At 45.5% G+C, this 20928-nt stretch overlaps 2 protein-coding genes across 5 annotated transcripts in view; one reads left to right on the top strand and one right to left on the bottom strand.

The window, feature by feature from the left end:
• Positions 1 to 20928, top strand: part of MTOR (mechanistic target of rapamycin kinase) — a 99879-nt gene that overhangs the window by 33382 nt on the left and 45569 nt on the right. For all 4 annotated transcript variants that reach the window (XM_083750044.1, XM_083750042.1, XM_083750043.1 and 1 more), the window contains 3 exons: positions 1954 to 2096; positions 5526 to 5688; positions 6194 to 6339. In XM_083750044.1, the coding sequence (XP_083606170.1) occupies positions 1954 to 2096; positions 5526 to 5688; positions 6194 to 6339 (452 nt within the window). The remainder of the gene's footprint in view (positions 1 to 1953; positions 2097 to 5525; positions 5689 to 6193; positions 6340 to 20928) is intronic.
• Positions 10679 to 19089, bottom strand: ANGPTL7 (angiopoietin like 7). Its single transcript, XM_083750294.1, has 5 exons — positions 18288 to 19089; positions 14963 to 15063; positions 13897 to 14091; positions 12808 to 13006; positions 10679 to 12358 (listed from the first exon to the last, which is right to left on the bottom strand). Exons 1-5 carry the CDS (start codon positions 18658 to 18660, stop codon positions 12165 to 12167), a joined length of 1062 nt encoding a protein of 353 aa, XP_083606420.1. The 5' UTR covers positions 18661 to 19089; the 3' UTR covers positions 10679 to 12164.

The raw sequence follows: 20928 nt of genomic DNA, 5'->3' as shown, positions 1-20928 counted from the left end.
GTATGAGTATTCATCCTACAACAGAGTGTAAGGGAGATTTATTAAGTGCATATATTGAGAAGGACCAAGGAGGAAACCTTTAGCATTTTCTTAGAGGCCAGCCTTCCACTGGAGATTACACAGTTTGCAGCTGGTTCACAAACACACATATTTCCTGATCGATTACAGCAGCACGAAGTGGCGACTTGTGAATGGACCATTGCAGAGCAAACACAAAAGGGTCAAGCTTTTGCATTTCCTCTGGGTCAGAGCTTGCATTATTTTATGTTATCTTGTAAATTCTTTTTACGCATTCACTGGTCAAAATTCTTCCTGCACTGTTATTGTTGCACAAGGTGGGAGATGGGCCCACATGTATTTAAAATGCTTTCAAACTCTGAGCCTCCTGCTTTCTGGAAAGTGGCTCCATGAACCATTTAAACCCTGAGAACCATGTTTAAGTCCAGAGGTCCTTTTGCCCCTTCCTTTACAGCAGACCACTGTGCAACCCCACTCCCAGGCTCCTGACAGGAAAATTGGTAGCTTTTCAGGAGTTTTATTTCATGCATAACGTTTCCTCCTCCAGCTGTTCCCAGTTGGGCATTAATGCAATTACATTGAATGGGTATGATCAAAGTGTAGCCCTTGGTCAGATCTAAAAGGAAGTGCCTGTGTTTGCAGTGCTCTCTCGAGCTATTAAAAGTATAGAAACATCACCTGTGGAATAGATGCCTTTTTATGAAATTAGTGTGGCAACCCAGTGATTGTTGTACCTTACAAAATAAACCCCGAATAAGTTTTTCTCATGTGTGGCATGCAAGGCATACATTCATTCATTGTTTACATAATTAATTTTTAAAATTATGTAACCATCGCCCATATCTGTGTGCATGTGTTTGTAACAAGAAGAAAAACAGGTTATGAGCCAAAAGTGGCAGCCATAGAAGCCACCTGCTGTATCTCTGCATGATTTGAGGGAAGTGGGCACCACATCTCTGTTGGTGGATTAGGCAATTTTGCCAAATGTAGAATCATACAGTTGGAAGAGACCACAAGGGCCATCGAGTCCAACCCCCTGCCAAGCAGGAAACACCATCAGAGCACTCCTGACATATGGTTGTCAAGCCTCTGCTTAAAGACCTCCAAAGAAGGAGACTCCACCACACTCCTTGGCAGCAAATTCCACTGTTGAACAGCTCTTACTGTCAGGAAGTTCTTCCTAATGTTTAGGTGGAATCTTCTTTCTTGTAGTTTAGATCCATTGCTCCGTGTCCGCTTCTCTGGAGCAGCAGAAAACAACCTTTCTCCCTCCAAAACAACCTTTCTCCCTCCATGCATTGGATGTGATTGGGTCATCTACTCACACTCGTTCTGTATAAAGTATCACATGGAACAAAAACCTGTAGTTGGCATCCTAGTCACTTGGTTGCTTTTAAATTCTCAGAAAGCAATGACAGCCAATTAAAGATAACATATTCGTATATGCAAAAAAAATCAAATTGCTTCCAAAACTGTTGCTTGGGATATATTTCTCTCTCCTTTTTTCTTGCTTAATGTAAGAGAAATGTATTGGGTGCTGCCTTCTGCTAGGTCATACTATCTGGCCATCTAGCCTAGTACTTTGTGTCCTGGTGGACAGTGGCTTCCCAGGATCTCGGGCAGAGGAGGGTCTTTCCCAGACTGGAGGTAGGCCATGCATTGAACCTGAGGCCTGTTGGCTGGAAAGCAAGTGCTGTCTAAGCTGTCTATTTAACCTTCCTTAAAAACATGATAAGTTCATTATACTTCTGAGCCAAGACATGCATTTAGCTGTTTACGCTTTGCACTTAGCTAAATTGTTTTGGAATTTTAATAGCTGGAGGGGGAGAAAACAATGGAGTTGTGGCCCACTCCGTAGCTGATTTGATCTGGGGCTTTTTGTGTTTATTTTTTAACACGGTGCAATGAAAGTGTCCTTTGTGTGCATTCCATCAGGCCTGGGGAGCAGCACGGAGAGTTTCCAAAGATGACTGGCTGGAGTGGCTGCGACGACTGAGCTTGGAGCTGCTGAAGGATTCCTCATCGCCATCCCTGCGCTCATGCTGGGCTTTGGCCCAGGCCTATAACCCTATGGCCAGGTACTGACATTTCCTGCCTCTCCTAACTGTGCGTCCGCTGAAGCCAAGTGCCATAAAAGAGGTGGAAATAGAAGGGCAAAGGCATTCATGGAAAGAGCTTTTAACTGCTGTCCGGGGGCAAATAAAACCATTTGGGAATCTGATTTCATAGCCAACTTCCCCACCGTCCCCCTGGACTGGCATCTCCTTAAGGTGTTTTGGGTTTTTTAAAGAGATCACAGACAGGAAACCCTGCCCCCCGCCGGCTGCTTTCTTTTTTTAATGCGTCTTCTGCTATTTCCAGCATATAATATTAAACGGAAAAGGTGCTGTAAAATGCAGTGAAATTAGTTTGAGGGCATGATGTCTCCAATAAAGACACTTCCATGCTTCTGCGACACTGCCGCTATCAAAGTTGCCCTAATCTTTCCCGATGCTCTGGATCACACTGTAAAGTGTAGTGTGTGTGTGTGTGTGTGTGTGTGTGTGTGTGTGTGTAACAACTGGTGGACTTTTCTCACTAATTTAATTGCTTTGAGTGAGTTGGAGGTTTCTATACATATTTCTAGCAGAAGGAACTCGAGAACTGTTGCCACAATCAATGCTGTAACTGCATGTGTGTGGCAGGCAGTATTGGATGAAGGAGGAGGAGATAGTCCTCCCCCAAAGTCTCACTTTAACCTCTAAGCTGCCTTGTGGTTCACAGAATTAAGGAGTTCCAACATTTATTGGATTGAGTGTTCAAATCCAGATGAGGCCGCCTTTAGCCATCTTAAGAGAAGTGAAGAAATTTGCCTGTGTTTGAGAAGGAAGCTATTCTCTGTGTGCCCCATTCAGCGTTCTAATGCAGACAAGTTGGCCCACTTTCACCCTGGAGGGCACCAGTTGGTCTGGTCCTGTTGTTCGATCCCGAGACAGGGAATGAGAAGTAGCAGCAGGATGGGACTCCCTCTCAGGGGATGGGTTCAAGAAGAATGTAAGGAGAGTCTCGCTGATTTGGGCCGAGGGTCTATCTACTTCAGCAGCCTGTTTTTCACTGTGACCAAGCAGGGTGTGAAGGCAATAGCCCTCTTTTGCTTTAGTTCTCAGCATCTGCTATGCAAGGGTGTCCTGTCTCTGAACACAGAGAAAACTACTAACTTCTTTGTAGTTTCTGGGTTTCTGGAGAACCAGAAGAGCTGAAAAATAGTGGTGTGGAGGGGACAGGCAGGAGGGATCAAGCAGAGATCCCCTGCACATTGAGGACAGGAATCTCAAGAGCCATAAGCACAGAGCCAACCTGTTACCTAAAAGGGAAATGGAAACAATTAGTCATGTTGGCGCCTCTCACCTCTGACCTTCAGAACGGAGGCCTCCTTCCCTGCCAGCCGTCTTTGCCACAGACATCTGTTTCTTGGCGTAAGGTCCCATTGGGTGACCAGTTTCATATATTTCTGGGCAGATTGCCTTACGAATAGCTGTGAGGCTGTTGGCTCTTCACCCCAGAAACAGTCCCTTCACTGTAAGAACATTAGAAGAGCCTAGCTGCTGGATCAGGCCAAAGGCTCATCTAGTCCAACAGCCTGTTTTTCACAGTGGCCAACCAGATCACTTAATGGGAAGCCAGCCCACAGTAAGGGCGACTGATATTCAGAGATTCTGCTGCTTCTGACCCTGCAGGTAGCATACACGGCCCTTGTGACTGGCCATTGTTAGTTTCATCTCCATGCTGTTGTGGGAGAACATCTACTTAGATGGCAAACGGGTTAGGTGTCGTGTATTTTATGGAGGCTATGGCGGGTACAAATAAGAGCTCAGAACAGACACGAAGCTGCCTTATACTGAATTGGATTGTCATTCTCTTTAGGTCTCGGGCAAAGCCCATTCTTAGCCTGATCACCTTTAAAGTAGAGTTGCTGGTGATCAGGCCAGAAGCAAAGCATAAAATTGTTTATATCTGTTTTAGATGTCCTGTTTCTTATGTATGCAAATGATAAAATTCAATCATTTGATCCTGCATGTACCCGGAGCCGTAGAAAATAAGAGCATACTAGATCAAGCCAGTGGCCCTTCTAGTCCAGCATCCTTTTATGACCGTGGCAAACCAGAGGCCTGTGGGAAATGCACAAGTGGGACATGAGAACAAGAGCACTCTACCCACTTGCCCCCCTCGTGGTTTCCAGAAACTGGTATTCAGAAGCCTTATTGCTACAAGTTGTGGGAGCAGAGCATAGCTATCATAGCTAAAAAAGTAACAGTAAAGGGACCCCTGACCATTAGGTCCAGTTGTGGCCGACTCTGGGGTTGCAGCGCTCATCTCGCTTTATTGGCCGAGGGAGCCGGCGTACAGCTTCCGGGTCATGTGGCCAGCATGACTAAGTTGCTTCTGGCGAACCAGAGCAGTGCACGGAAACGCCGTTTACCTTCCCACCGGAGCGGTACCTATCTATCTACTTGCACTTTGATGTGCTTTCGAACTGCTAGGTTGGCAGGACCAGGGACCGAGCAACGGGAGCTCACCCCGTTGTGGGGATTTGAACCACCGACCTTCTGATCAGCAAGTCCTAGGCTCTGTGGTTTAACCCACAGCGCCACCCGCGTCCCAGCTATCATAGCTGTTGTTGTTGTTTAGTCGTGTCCGACTCTTTGTTACCCCATGGACCAGAGCACGCCAGGCATCAAATAGCCTTGGCATCTATGAATTTGTCTAATCCTCTTTTAAACCCATCTTGGTTGGTGGCCATCACTGCCTCCTGTGTGAGTGAGTTACATAAGTTAGCTATGCACTTCAGCAGCAAGAGGCCTTCCTGACAGCAAATTCAGGGCTGCATTTTTAGACCAGGGGTGGAACCCCTGCAGCCTTTCCAAAAGGGAGTTGGAGTCCATCAACCCGAGTCAGCATTGCAGGTGGTTAGAGATGATGGGAATGTGAGTGCAGCTGTATCCTGGAGAGCCACAGATTCCCCATCTCTGCTTTAGAAGTCTCATTATACTCCTAATTTTGTCCCCAGATAACCTCAGACCCATGCCACAATTGTATCCACAGCTGATTCTGCATCTGTTATGGCTGTAATCCTGTTGTCTCTTGTGGGTTTGGATCCTAATTTCTCTAGTAATTCAGCAAGATCCCTTTCTAGCCTTTTCAAGCTAACCCTGCTCCAAGAAATACATAGGCTCTTTCATTGGATCTCTGAGACCAATATCAATTTCGGATAGACTGCTGAAGCAGCAGGTGCTGTGACTCAGTCCAGAAATCCTGCTTTATGTTTTTTAAAAAACAAAAAACCCTGAGTAACATTCCATTGTTTTGGGTGGCCTTTCTAGTGAACAGGGTTTGTTGACATTTGCAACTCTAGGCCTGTGGAATAGCGGGGCTTACTCCGTTCTTTACTCCTTAACTTAATATAAGGAGACTAATGACTTGCTTGCTTAATGCCACATCACTCTTTCCCTCTTCTTCTCCCTTCCCAGAGATCTTTTTAATGCCGCATTTGTTTCATGCTGGTCTGAACTCAACGAAGACCAGCAGGATGAGCTGATCCGCAGCATTGAATTGGCATTGACTTCTCAAGATATAGCAGAGGTCACTCAGACCCTTTTGAACTTGGCAGAGTTCATGGAGCACAGTGACAAGGTAAAGATGCCATTGAAGGATCCCTTTGGGGGAGCGGAGGGGATGGGGGAAGAGATTATCTACTTACATCAACCTTGAAAACCAACCAGTGAGGAGGATGGCTTTTATGTCCTTCAGTCCTGCTTCCATTACCTTGTTTGCCTCTTTCTGCTTCTGCTGTGGACTGCTTATATCTCACCTCGCCTTGCCTCTGGTGCTTGATGGGACCCAGTCACAGAAAGCTGCCATATACTGAGTCAGACCACTGGGTCCATATAGCTCATTACTGTCTACGATTCTACACTGTTTGGCAGCTGTTCTCCAGGGGACATTCCGATCCCTATCTGGAGATGCCAGGGATTGAGCCTGGAACCTTCTACATGCAAAGAAGATGCTCTACCACTCAGCTATGGCCCCTCCATCTCCCAAAGGTCCATTTTCCAACGTTGTTCTTGCCCCTGGGCATGCCTACTATCTATAAGACAGAGTCCTGAACTTTCTTTGGCCTTCCTTTCTGTATTTGCAGGGGCCGCTGCCTTTGGGGGATGATAATGGCATTGTCTTGCTGGGGGAGCGGGCAGCCAAATGCCGGGCATATGCTAAGGCACTGCACTACAAGGAGCTGGAGTTCCAGAAGGGTCCAACCCCAGCAATCCTGGAGTCTCTTATCAGGTAGGGCCATTTCTTTTGAACTTCCTTTGTCAGAAATGCTGTTCCTGGCAGCTGGAAAAAAAGCATTCAGCAAACGTGTTTCTCTACATAGTAAGCTTCTACCTATATAGCACACTATCAAAGTGTTTGTCTATGTATTGATGTGTGTATCTATGTTTCCTTGCTATTTTTTCAAATTGGTGCTTGTGTGCAATGACAGAAATGGAGAATGAAGCTAGCATTATGAGATGTTGTGCTGCATTAGTGCAGGACTTGCATACAACCCTTCCAGAAGTTTGGGACTACAGCTCCCATCAGCCGCAGCCAATGCCTATGCTGGATGGAGCTGATGGGATTTGTAGTCTATACCACGGGAGGGTGCCACATTGGTGAAAGCTGGTTCAGGGCAGAAAATGTGGTTGCTTCATAAACTTTATTAGGAGGATGGGACATGTATCTCTAAAACTATTCCTTTTTCCACTTAGACAAAAGCATTTTAAGGCAAATCTTGGCACTAGGAAGGTCTCCCCTCTGTGTATCATCCCTGGCCAAAAAATTTAAGTGACTTTCAAGAGACTTTATATAAAGGACATTTTGACGGGGCCTTTTTAGAACACGCAGAAATACCCTAAATAGCTGTGCAGTTTATAAAGTGCTTGGACTCCCACATCACAGTGGCTTGGGGGGATCAGTAGAGATTTCAGTATCGATTGGCCTGGCAACAGCAGTAGAAGCACTTCAGCACAATATAAGCTCATAAAAACTCCGGGAATTGACCCTCCCTGTTTCTTAAAATACCATCATCTGGTATTTAAATGCCTGGGGCCAAGTACAATAGAAATGGTACAACTCACTGCCAGAAATTCTGCAGACTTTCCTCTTTTCTTTGCTCCTGCCTGGGCCTAGGCTGGGTGCCTCTATGAGCAACTCTGACCTTTTCTCCCTGTCTTATTTGTTTGGATCTTGCACTCCAGGGACTACCATTATGAGAGAAAGAAAGAGATTTATTTCCATCCACTTAGTACAATACTCATTTGCAGTTCCCTATAGACCACACTGTCTTTCCTCCCTTCTTCTCCTCTCCCCATCTCAAATGTCCTCTTCCCTCTCACCTCCAAACAAATTACAAGTCAACATTTTTGCCTGCTTCTGATGTCCATTTCAATGGTGTGGCGAGGGCAAGGTGCAGAAATATTCCGGGCATCCTTGGGCACCCTTTCCGCAGCTACTGTGTCTGCCTCTGAGCCTGTGGAGGCAGGAAGTGAGGGGGATGACTGCTGTTCAGCACTGAATGCTATGCTGTGTTAAGAACACATCTGTGATACCTAATTGTTGCTTTTCTGGAAGGAAAACCAGGCAAAATACCACTTATCCCTCTGCTTTGTAAGGGAAGGGAAATAAAAAAACAACAACACCTAGCCTGTTAAATGTTTATCTGATATACCTGGCTAAAGCAATGGCAGGCTGTTTGTGTTTGGCTTGTCCATTGGCTTGTGTGGGACACAGTTTTTGAGAAACGCTTCTCTCACTCTCACTCTCACTCTCACTGTGTGTGTGTGTTTTTCCCCTTTCCTTGTTTCTGAGCCAGCAAACCAGCAATAACATCCACACAGTTTTGTCCGGTTGGGGTCTCAGTGGTCTCTGGATTTGGGGTTTATTATTGCTGTTAGCCAGCCACAAAGTCATCTCTTTGTAAATTCCCATACCATGGTCAGAGTGATATTAGTAAGGCAACTTTTCTCAGCTGGCATTTCCAGAAATTCTCCTGAGCTGCATGGCAGTCATTCCCAGCTGATGACAGATTGTCAGCTTGGAGAGCAGGCAAGAGGTGTGTTTGAAACTAATGAAAGAACAAGAGCAGCTGCTTTTAAATGATGATGATTTAATGGCAGGGGGAAAGAATAGCTCTTTGAAAGGGCCATGTCTGCGCTTCCTCTTCTTGCAATGTGCCTATGAACACGGGAGCGTATGAAGCTGCCCTATCAAAGAGACAGACCAGCAGAGGCTAGTCCATTAGGGCAAATGGAGCAGTGCCCAATCAACCTCACTCTGCCTTCAACCAGCCCTCACCTGCCTGCCTTACTTGCGTCCAGTCCAGGCACTGTCTGTCAGATCCCTCTTCTTCCATCTGAGTGTTGCCCTTGTAGAATTCAACAGGGAGGAGAAGGAGGAATCTTGCAGAGCATGTGCTCTGCATGCAAAGGTTTTCAGGTTGAAATCCCCGAGCAGCCTCAATTAAAAGGACCTTGAGCTTGCAGTTCCACTGCCTGAGAGAAACTGCTGGATGGAGCAGACAGTGCTGGGACTGATGGACCAATGGTCTGTTTCAAAGGTGCCTGGTGTCCCTTTGGATTGGTGAGGTAGAAAGTAGGTGGATTAATTACAGGCAGAGCTAACTATTTCCAGTTATGTTCCCATTCTTTCTGCTTGGGAGGATATACAAATAACTTAAACCCTAAAACAGTTTTAAATTAAAACCTGCCTAGCCTAGAGCGGCCAGCTATATGCCACTCTGAAGGCCACAGTCCTCTCCCTGCTCTTGCTCCACAGGAACAGCTGCTATTTGTTGGTATACTGCCTTGGAACATGGAAGCTTCATGAAACTAGGATGACTTAATAACCATTTGTGCAACAAGAAAGGAGATTGAAATGTGGCTTGCTTTCAACTTTAAAAAAATAAATAAATCCAGAGGGGGCTTTTTCATTAGTACATGTGTTTGGGGAAGATTTGGCCCTCCCAGATGTTGCTGAACTACAACTCCCATCAGCCCCAGCCAGTAGAGGCTGGAATCAAAGCTTGACTTCCTCAAGGACCTTTCCTGAAGAGCCACTTATATCTGCAGAATAATTATTCTGGTGTTTATAAGCTCTTGACATGTTCTCTCTGGTGGTACCCTAGTTTCAGTCCATCTTAAATTGAAATGGATTCAGTTTAAATAGAAATGTCTTTACAAGCTCAGTTGTCGCAAGCAACTGGAATTGTGCCTGAACTTCTTATTTTTTATTAGCCTATTTTTCTGTTTGCTTCCTTGTTTATTTAGGGCTTTTTCCAGTGTGGTGTATTGACTTCATTATGTTACTTCACTTCTGGAGCTAAGCATTTTGTTGCTGTTAATCAGTCTCTGTTCTGCTCCCAGCCAGTAGTCTTGGCTTAATTCAAACTGTGGACTTCTTGTAGAATTTTCTGTCCCTGGAGATGCATAATTCCTCTTGGGTTAAGCTGTGTGCCTTTTGCCTGCCTGCTTCTGACAGATCTGTTAATCAATCACTGGCTGCAATTACTCTCTTCCTCTTCCCAAGCAAACAAAATGTGTACGTGTGTGTGTGTGTGTGTGTGTGTGTGAGAGAGAGAGAGAGAGAGAGAGAGAGAGAGAGAGAGAAGGGATAGCAGCTTCTATATTGTCACGCTTAAACTGCTTTTTGGACTGGTGCACAACCTAATGATGTTTATAGCATGCTTCTGAACTGCTACTGCCCATGCTTTAAACATACAAAATTGCCTAGTTCTGAGTCTTCTAGCTCATTATTGACTACAATGATGGGCAGTTGCTGTCAAGGAGGGGCATGGGAGTGGAGCCACTGGAGGGGGAAGCCTTTCCAGGCTTCTTTAAAAGCCCCCAGGTGATGCTAGTCCAGGCATAGGCAAACTCGGCCCTCCAGATGTTTTGAGACTACAATTCCCATCATCCCTGACCACTGGTCCTATTAGCTAGGGATAATGGGCGTTGTAGACCCAAAACATCTGGAGGGCCGGCTAGTCTCTGGGTGAGGCAGCACCTTTTCTAATAAGGCAAGCAGATCCCACTGGGAGCTGCCCAGGGTTTTGTCTGCTGTGACTGGCAGTTATTATTACATCCCCCATGGACCCCAACCCCCACCAATAGCCCTTCCTGAAATGTTCCAGGCAGCTCCTGTCCCTTTCCTCCACTCTTTATCTATGGAAAACCAGGCATGCTTGAGTCTCTGAAGGAAATGGGACATGTAGCTTTAGCATGCCTATGGACCAATCCTGTACAGCATTAGGTCACTGTGCATAGAATTGTAAGTCCCTAGTGGTGCTCACTCTCTAGTAAACCTGCTTGGCAGCGCAGCCTTTTATTAATTGTGTGTGGCTGTCCCTGTGTGCATTGCCCAATTTATCTCTGCCATGTTCCTGTTATCTTCTGCATGTCTCTCATTTTCCATATCATATCCATCCATTGCTCTTTTCACTTGCCTGCTGAGCTATTTTCAGACCCTGTGTCTGCCACACAACACATACTGTCACCTCTCCTGGAGCCTTGCTTGTTCTTTTCTTCAAGGACTTCTGATTTTAATCTGCCTGCTTGTTAGGTATTTTGACAAAAGACTCAAGACCAAGTTTAAAAACAAGAGAGTTTATTATAGAATCTGGAAAAAAAACACAAAAAAATCCATTGTGGAGGCACGGCAGATTTTGTACAGAGCGCTCTTTCAATTTACAGCACACACAGATCCACCTGGAGCATCACCCACTCAGCAACCATCTTTAACAACAATATGCTCCTGGAGGGATGGTCCCAAATTTTGGCCAGTCAACATGTAGAAGACACTTTCCAGGAAACCAATGTCTTCTGGTGCCAAGATAGCAACTTTAAATTATGCCAGATCCCTCTTGTAAATAATAATTAAAAAGTGAATAAAAAATAGATATATTAACTATGAACCCACTCTGGCAACAAAGTTAAGCAGGGAACTGAGCTTTGAGAGGAGTCCTTGGTGTAACTTGTGGCTTTTTTAAAACAACTCTTTTCCCCAATTGTGATGCATTGCAATCTGTGCATAATATTATTCCTCACATCTCTTTATTTGTATTGAACACTGCACAGTATATTAACAGGACTGAAGAATCTCAAGCCTGGTGGTTGCATTTGGGCCTTGTGGCATCTCTGTTTGGTCCTTCTCTGCACCCTGCTTTAGCCTGGCTGTGGTATGTGCCTTTGAGCTGTGGTAGTGTCTGTGGGTGGGAGATGTGTGTTGGTATGCAGAAACCTCTGGTTTTAGTGTGACTGGAATGGGCCCTGCTGTAGAAAGATTAAAAGTTGCTCGATCCACTTTTTCCTATGGCCACACCCACCACTGTCCTGAGGCCCCTTCAGAGTTGCCTGTGACAGAATGTGGCCCTCAAGTTGCAAGAGGTTCCTCATCCCTGGCTTATAGAACCTCAGAATATTAATGTATATTTTTTATTGTTGTTGACAGCTTCCTTTTGTAGTAAACCCCTCCCCCACAAAAGCTTAAGGCATAAATAGTAGGCTTTTAAATCTGGAATGTCTTTGATGCCCCTCTCCATTCATCAATAGGAAGATCTGTGGGGAACTCCAATTACGATTCATCTAATGTCCCAATGTGATTCTTGTTTCTCTTTTAAATTGTGGGCCTATGCTTTTGAAAAGAGGATCACCTTGCTTGCAGTCATCTTCCTAACTCAGCACTTCCCTCCCTCCCCCATTCCCTTACCTCATTTTGGCCGTTGCTGTATCTGTGCACTTGAGTCAACCTAAAACAGGGAGTGATTGCAAGGTGGACATTTTTAAAAAGCTGGGAAAGTTAATACCGCACTTTGCATCCCTGTACTCCGGGGGGAAATGCTATAGCAACTCTGTGATATTTGTGAGTGGAACAAAATTCTTCTCTTATTAGGATGCTGCTTGCCAGGGGCTACATGTCCTGGGACATTTGAGCATCCTACTGGAAGAGAGCGTTGTGATGAGAAAGATGCAGAGGTACAGCCCCTGTATTTCAGACCAGTGGTTGTGGTTTATTTTTTGGTTAGCATTTGTGTGTATCTTTCTCCCTGTCCCCCATGAAGTTGTGTCTCTGCTGCCTTACTCCACTTTGTTGGTATCCCCCTGGGCTTTGAAGTCTGCCGGCCGAATCTTCATCTCAACCCTCTTCAGGGAATAGGTTTTACCATGCCATCCGTACCAAGTAATCCCATCTGTGCTCTTGTTGTGCTCTCCATTGCGGTAGTAAACCCCGTTCAGGTTGGAGTCTGTACAGCAGTTGTACCAGTAGCCGCCTGTTGAGAAACAAAAGTGGAGAAAATCTTTTGATCTGTCTTCGAAAGCAGTGGGTTTTGAAACTTTTTGCCTCCAGGAAACCTCGTTTTGCATTGACATCTGCCATCATGGGACCAAGCAAATTGCAAAGCATTCTGGGGCACATACGGTTTCATTAATGCATTGGCCTACCCCTGAGCATTGGCCTACCCCTGTAGTTCGGCAACATCTAGAGGGCCAAAGGTTCCCCTGAATTTGATGGACAAATAGTCTAACCTTTTATAAGACAGCTTCCTGTGTTCCTGTTTGCTCCGGAAAGTGCTTCACATTTTGTAGTTGCCATTGTTCTTGCAATGCTTACAACTTCAAAGCGAATACAGTTTTTGGAAATGTTTCTAAATTGCAAAATGGCATTCAGCCCTGTTCAGCTAAAACTTGTGTAGGAGGAGGAGCCCATCTACATGCTTACCTTTGCGTAACAGCGCACAGTGATCCACACACTTGTCGTTGTCCTTGTCCTTAGTGCTGAAGGCTGTGTTGTTGTGGTACCTCAGGGAGTCATGTGGAATGTTGCCACTGTAGTTGGCCAAGAAGAGGCGGTAGCTGTTTAGCTCGTTGCCCAGAGTGAAGTGGTTGTACAGAGCGTAGCGGATGTTGCCATTCCAGTCCTGCAAGGGTAAACAGGAGGTGGATGAAGGTGAAGAGAAAACATCTTCTGTTAGCAAATTTATCTAGGAAAACCGTTTCCAGGAATGTATGCACCTATCCCTCCTTGCAAGGAGTGCCATATCTTCAGGCATCCATTGCTCTTTCAAATGGATGTGATGGATTCCTGCGTAGGAAACGATACGGCCGTTTCCTCAACGTTTTGCATTTCATTCATGTGTTCAACCACAGGGCATCTTGCCTGCTAGCTCCACTGAAACTACTTCTCATCTTGTTCATAAGCTGAAGGTTTAGAATGAATAGTGTTTTTGGAACAGAGGATGCTTCAAGCATTTAATTATAGCTGACTCCCTTCAGCAAAACCTCATGCTGTGCCTGCAGTTTGGCAAGACTTCCAAAGGAAAATACCTCTGTAGTTGTGGAGCAGCCGCTGAGGACATCTGAGTATGTGCCCTTGCTTTTTGAGTTTAAGGGCACTGTTAAGAGGGCATAATGGAGGGTGGGGGAGATATCTTACTTGCCAACCCTAGATACTGACGCCTGTGTAAAGCAGTACCTAGAAATTGCAATACAGTCGTACCTTGGATCCCGAATGCCCTGGAACTCAAACATTTTGGCTCCCAAACACCGCAAACCCAGAAGTGAGTGTTCCGGTTTGTTAATGTTCTTTTGGAACCCAAACATCCGATGGGGCAGCCAATCAGAAACTGCAGTTTGGTTTTTGAACATTTTGGAAGTCAAATGGACTTCTGGAACAGATTCCATTTGACTTCCAAGGTTCGGCTGTATCTCAAATTGCTGTTGGAGACTGCTCATCCTTCTAATTTCCTTAGCTGTTCAACATAGATCAATTACCAAAAATTCACCTGGTTTTTTGAAACCATTCCCTTACCTCAAGCTCCACACGCAGCATTGTTGGGCGCCGGGAAAGCCTATGGATGTGCTCATTTCCCAGCCAAAAGTCTCCCTGGATGCTGCCAAACCCTTGCTTGTACTGCTTCCAGTCCCGGCTGAAGGAAATCAGGCCCACTTTACGCCTCTGGATGACTGTCCATCCTCCTCCGTCAGTCTCCATGTCACAGTATACCTGGAGCAATAGGAAAGAGCATTGATTCCAGTCATTCATGGAGACTAGGGACTATCCAGGCCCCTTTTGGGCAGGGGGCATGTATTTGTTGTTGCCAAATTGGACTGAATAGTTCAGTTGATTTGAATATCTGTTCTTCCCCTCCTCTCACCCCACAAACCTTATCAGTATGAATATAAGTGAAAAAATGTATTATTGGTAATGGCAGAATAAGGGATTTTAGGCACTGGGTAGCAGCATTTAACATGAGGTCAGCTGCTTTTTAGTTTAGGAGAGATGTTCTCTGTGATGCTACAGGTGGATTGAAGCTACTTTCTTAGAAAGCCATTTTGAGTACCAAGAAAGGGAAATCCATGAACATCAAAAGGTTTTTTAAAATAATAATAATCCTAAGTGTCATTCTTTCAGTCCAGGAATCCTGGACAGTTTTCCCTACTGCTGCCATTCAGCCCCATAGATTGGACCATTGTAGAGAAGCTCTTACCAGCACCCCTAGAGGGTCACCTTCTGTGGGTCATGGAGGCTCAGAGAGAGCAAATGTGTGCTCCTTCTGTAGGAACCTGTCCTGAAAGCTGCCCAAAGCTGGTACCTCGGGTTACATATCCTTCAGGTTACATATGCTTCAGGTTACAGACTCTGCTAACCCAGAAATAGTGCTTCAGGTTAAGAACTTTGCTTCACGATGAGAACAGAAATCGTGCTCCGGCGGTGCAGCAGCAGCAGCAGGCCCCATTAGCTAAAGTGGTGCTTCAGGTTAAGAACAGTTTCAGGTTAAGTACAGACCTCCGGAACGAATTAAGTACTTAACCCGAGGTACCACTGTATAACTGGGGCATAGGTAAGTCATAGCATTTGTATTAAAACTTCTTACTTGCATTTCTGGCGTTCCCAGGAATTCATCAGGGAGAAGTCTGTAGACCCCTGAAGTTCTGTAATTTCTCTGATAAAGCGATGAGCAGTCGTACACAGCATCTGTGTCAATGGAGGGGTTGGAATGGGAAGCAACAAATGTTTAGCAATGACTGACAAGTATTATCTGATGAGGTCAATCTGCTTCAACACCTCCAACCCACAAATTGTGATCTTTTGACACATTTTTCTTAAATGTAACCTTGCTTATGTTACACTTCCTCCAAAAACAGCCTGTAAGTTTTAAACCGTTACGTTGCAATATTTAGTGAAGCCTCCCTATAATTTCAAAGCCAGAAGGGGAACCCTGACACCATCAAGCCTCAACCACCTCCAACATTAACCTATGTGATTGAGACAGCCATGTGCTCCACAAATAAGAGGACAGCTGTGTATCTCTTCAGGATGCTTGCAGCTGATGCTTTCCTTAAGCAAGTGAGCCAAACTGTGTTCTACTGGTGAATGAAGCCATTGCCCAGTTTGGGAGAGCTAATAATACTAATTTTATTATTTATACCCTGCCCATCTGGCTGGGTTTCCCCAGCCACTCTGGGTGGCTTACAGCACATAAAAAATTGTAAAAGATTAAAAGTTAAAAATTTCGCGATACAGGGTTGCCTTCAGATCTGCATGATGGTGGCTGCAGTCTAGAAGCATTTCCCAAACCTAGTAGGCTGTTTCAGCAATTGATTGGCACACATGGAATCAGGAGGGCCATCTGCTTACAGAGAGACTGCTCAAGTTATTTTTCTCTTGTCCATATATAAGTGCAGATTTTGGGCGCTAACTTCTCCAGCTCCTTCTGTAACCCTTCAAAAACACAACCATTGAGCAGCAAGGACTTGGAGCGGGATCAGGCTAACAGAAAGGGAGGCTCGCTCAGTGGCACAAGGGGGATTTGATGGCTTTTGCATGTGTGCCTGAAACCCCCCTCCCAGAAAAAACCATTCTAAAATTATGCAAACTATCCTGATTAGTAAAGAACAAAGAACCAGTATGGTTCAGTAACCATAGTATTGAACTTTGGGGACTTAAGTTCTAATCCCAGCTCGGCTGGGTGAGTTTGGGCAGCTTACAAACCCTTAGCCTTGACTGCAGCTGTAAAGTTGACATAATAGCAACATATCTCACCATGGTCTTTTAAAGGTGAAAGAGAAATTGTTTGAGCAGTGTAGCAGTACTTGTCTGTTCAGAAATGGCTAGTGCAAGAGCTGATGTAACCAACAGACTAGGCTACAAATCTAGAAACTTCAGGTTTGAATCTCACTTTGAATTTTCTAGGTAGCCTTAGGGCAGGCATTCTCTGCTGCATGCTTTGTCCTACAATAGGGGCGTATTGCACCAATACCAGCCTACCTCACAATAATTTACTATAGCAAGATTGTGTAAAATGACCTGAACACTCAGAAACAGCACTTCACAGATGCTGAGCAGTAGTGTTACTACTTCTGAGTGTGAGAGAACCAGTTTCTCCTCCAAAAACTTCTCTTATTGCAAAAGCCTCCAGACTGAAGCAATGGGGAATAGCAAATACAGTTTGCTGCCATTCCGCAAAGCCCAACCTCTTGATCTGATAGGATGGCCATGCCTGGGACAGCTTCCCCGGTTTGCAGTTGTGCTCTCGGGCAAACGAGCCAAATCAGCACATCTGACATGTTTGGACTATGCACAGTCTGTTTTCTGCATCATGACCTGCTCCCACTTGGAAAGTACATTCCCGCTCCGGCGAGCGTATCAGCCTTTTTGGAAATGGTTGCTTCCCTATCCATGTTAAGAACTGAACATCCAGCTGCTTCCAGGGGAAGGGAGAGGCCCTTCCCGAGGTTAACTTTTATCCATCCTGACAGGTGTAACAGAGTGCAAGGTGAATGATTTCCACCTATTAGGAAAGATTAGGTGCCAACTGGGGCTTCTTCGCAGCCAGCAATTCAAGTCCCTACGTGGCTGCCTTCCGCATGCAGTGTGGCCTTACCATGCCTGTAATAAGACATGTTGTGGTTTAATAATTTTTTACCTTGAAGGCACACTCTGGGCTGTTTATGTGAATACTGCAAAAACCTCAGTGTGAGGATTTTCCCCCCCAGGTCACACTTGTATATAGCTTGGTTGCTCACAATTGAGGGAAAGAGCTGCTTCCAGGTGGCCATGGCTATAAGCTAAGTTGAGTTGATTATTTATTTCACTATAAACCTCAAATGATGAACCGGCTAGTTAAAAGGTGTGTTAGTAAAAGTGTGTGTGGCTATATTGGCCCCTGTGGGAAAAGGTGACTAGGTGGTAACCAAGGTTATGTTACTCAATTAAATCGGATGAGTTTTAATTGATTACTGGGGTGGAGTTTTTAAAAATAAAGCTATACATATAGTGTTGAAGGAAAATTCATATTTTCTTTTAGGGAATGGTTGCGGATCAGTAGTAGAACAACTGCTTTGCATGCAGAGGGCAGCAGGTTCAATTCTGGGGGTCTCCAGGCAAGGCTGGAAATTAGTCCTGCCTAAATCTTGAAGGGCTGCTGTTGGTCAGTGTGGGAAGTATCAAGCTAGATAGTGATCTGACTTGGTTCTTTAATTTTGAATGGTGCAGATATATATGTAAAATATCTCACAACATTCCCCCTTGAGTGAGCATAAAGGTGGGGTGCCTCTTTGAAGAAGACACCATCCACAGTTTTCATGCAGGCTTTTTTCTTTTTTAAGTGTTTTGTCATTGAGCTGAAATGGCTTTCAGTTTGATTTACTGAGGTTTTAAAACTATTTAATCCAACCAGTGTTTGTTAAAGATGGCAATCCTAGCGTCCATGCATCTCCGGATATGATTGCTCATATTCTCACACAGAGTTCTTTGTGCGAAATCACACATGTGCTCACAACCTTCCCTCTTTCCTCACAAACTGCTTCTGGAAAAAAGCATGAATGGGATCTGGCTGCACTTTCCTATCTTTAAGCACACACAAAGACAGAGAGACCATAATCTCAATGTAGGACTGTCTCTCCTCACTTTTCTGCTGACATTCTAAAGAGTGATTGTGTTTTGAGTGTCTGCAGGTCTTACACGCAGAACAAAGCTGTTATCATTTAAAACATTCAAGCTCTCTTGGAAATGAAATAGTTGAACAACTCAAAAGCAAATACACAAGATTGTGATTCCCTGTTTAAAAGCACCTCTCCTGGGATGTATTTTGCCCAGCAGAGTTTGCTTGCAGTATTGGGGGTCTTAACTGAGGGGAGCAGCTTCTGAGGTTCTATTTTTTCCATGCATTTATTTGCCATACCGCTGGTCCTCCTTACCTGCGGATGTTTGCGTGACAGTCTGAGCTGCCTGGAGCTGCACGATGCCCAGCTGGTTGTTCATCTCCGAGTACTTTCCTTCCACGTCATTGAGGCGCAGGTCCATCTGCTTGAAGCTTCCTTCCAGCTCCATCACCTGCATGATGGCGTTTCCCAGTTCATCCTCCTGCTTCTTGCTCAGCTCCTGTATCAAGGTGGACAGGTTGGCCACATGCATCTTCAGCTCCTTCAGCTCCTCGCAGCAGCCTAGGTTCTTGGGGTTCCCATTGATCACCTTCCTCTTTGGAGGTTTCTGCAGCCAGGCTGGGTACACGGCCAAAGAGATGGTTACTGCACATAACCAAGCCAGCTGAGTGCTGAACGTGGTCTGCATGCTGTGTCTAGAGATTTTTCTTCTTCTCTGCTCCCCCGCTCACTTGGTCCTAGGGATTGCTTCAGAAATTCTTATCTCCTGTCCCAGGAGGAGGAAGAGTTGCTTTTTTAGTTGAACTGTATTTGTACAGATGTTTTCTGTAAAGCCACAGCTATTGTTTCCCTCTTTCTCTTTCTCAATGAACCAAGTCTCTCAAAGTTGGATCGCTCCTGTCGGAGTCTATGCCCTCGAGAAATGTGTGTGCCTCTCCCTCGCACACCGCATCTTAAATATCTCTTGCTTCTGGGTACCTCCCCCCCCCCTTGCAGCCCATACACAGCCTGCTAAGCCACTCCCCACTCATCTGCTCATATCAGGTGGAAATAAATACTTTTTAGGGCTTTTTTTTTTTAAGGGTGGGCAGCTTGGAGGCTTTTTCTGTTCAACTTTGTCATTCTCTCAGATTTGGGAGTGGGGGGAGTGCAGGGAAGTCATGGGAGTTGCCAGTAAATGCCTCCTACTGGATTTTAGCCTTTCTGGTGACTAATCCTCTGGCAGCATGTTAAGGGACAGAGCAGGAGTTCAAGTTTGGTAAATGGAAGGGGGTTCTGCAGGTCAAATGATTATATAAGAGGTTGGCCCCAAGCTCTTGTGTGTGAGGGGGGTGATCCCACTTCTAGCAGCCCTTTATTAAGAGAGCAAGGGTGACTTGGATTTCTGGTATGTTTTTCTGACTGCCTCAGAGGAAGGGACCCAAAAGCCAACTGGTTCGGAACTGGGAGGGAAAGGGCTACGTCATTTGCAGGTGGTATAACAAGTAGCAAATCTGAACTGGTCCAGAGTCTGTCCTGATCCATCAAGCAGTGAACATGAGCAAACCCCATTCCTTAGGGGAAATTTCAGTAGGTACAGTTCTCACATTATAATACAGTAAGTAACAGTCTGAGAAACTAAGATATGAAAGCTAGGAGCTAAATGGCACCTCAAACTATGGTTACCAGATTTTTTTCGATGAATCCAGGGGCACTTTTTTTTTTTTAAGCAGAGTAGTCGTGAGGATGGTGAGGCAAAAGACCCTGGGCCCAAGCACACATGCATATTGTATAAAGGTGCAAAGCCCTTCTTTCGCACCCTGTGAAACATAAATGCGCAGAGTTTTTTAAAAAACTGGGCAATGGCACACCGCCCGCCCGTGACTCCTGAGCCTTCCCCAATCTCCTGCCCCTTTCCCCCTTTGTTTTGACAGATCGGGGGAGGCTCAGGAATCACGGGCAGGCGGCCGTTGCCCAGGAGGGGCGCAAGGAGTGCAGTTTCTCTACCAGGCAAGGTGCAAAGCCCTTCTTTCACACCCTGTGAAACATAAATGCGCAGAGTTTTTTACAAAAACTGGGCAATGCCCGCCTCCCCAAGACTCCCCCGATCTGTCAAAACAAAGGAGGAAGGGGGCAGGAGATCTGTACCATTGGACGTCCCTGGTTCTCCTTCGGCAGTGGTGGTGGCAGCGAGCAGCTCCTGAAGCTACCCAGAGCCAACTGTGCTACCAGGCTGGCTCTGGGCTGCTGAGGCTGCCACTGCCACATTTTCTGGGGACAGATTTGCAAATCTGGGGATATTCTGGGGATGGAATTTGTCCAGGGACAGATTTGCAAATCCGGGGACTGTCCCCGGGAACAGGGGACGTCTGGTTACCCTACCTTAAACCCAGGTTATGGATGCAGCAACAGAATGTCTATGCACGCTTTTTTAATAACAAAGCTGAAAATGAATGAACTGCAGCTAAAATATTATGTTCATTTTTCACATGGTCTAGTCCTTCCCCTGCCCACCCCCCTAATATTCTTAAGAGGGTCTCTTCTCCAGTCTTTAGAGAGTAGCTGGAAGTGGGGAGGCAGAAAAAGGTCCTTTCTTTCCACTTTGCAGCTTTAATCTGAAATCTTACGCGCAGCACTGCACCCAGAGCTCAGAAACTGCTCACGCTAAAGAAATTCCCGGTTGCAAAATGCACATAGATTAGAACTATGGGAGATCTGAACACTGATAGGTACAGTTGCTCACATCATAGTATCTCAGACAAAGTGAGAAGGGGGACCCCAGGGTGGAAACTACTCTGCTGGCAGAGACATGTCCAAAGGGGATTCAGTGCATCTCTTTTAGCTCCCAGATACCTAATACAGACAGACTAGCTGTGGTAATGTGTTTACAACTCTTTAGAATTGGAAACAGTCAAGGATAAACCGGGGTTGTCCCTCCACTGTCAAAAGCAGCGAACCTTTCAATACTTTGCTGGGA

Source organism: Podarcis gaigeae (assembly GCF_964106915.1).
Source record: "Podarcis gaigeae genome assembly, chromosome: 8".
Taxonomy (NCBI): Eukaryota; Metazoa; Chordata; class Lepidosauria; order Squamata; family Lacertidae; genus Podarcis; species Podarcis gaigeae.
This window is presented reverse-complemented; position numbering and strand designations above follow the sequence as displayed.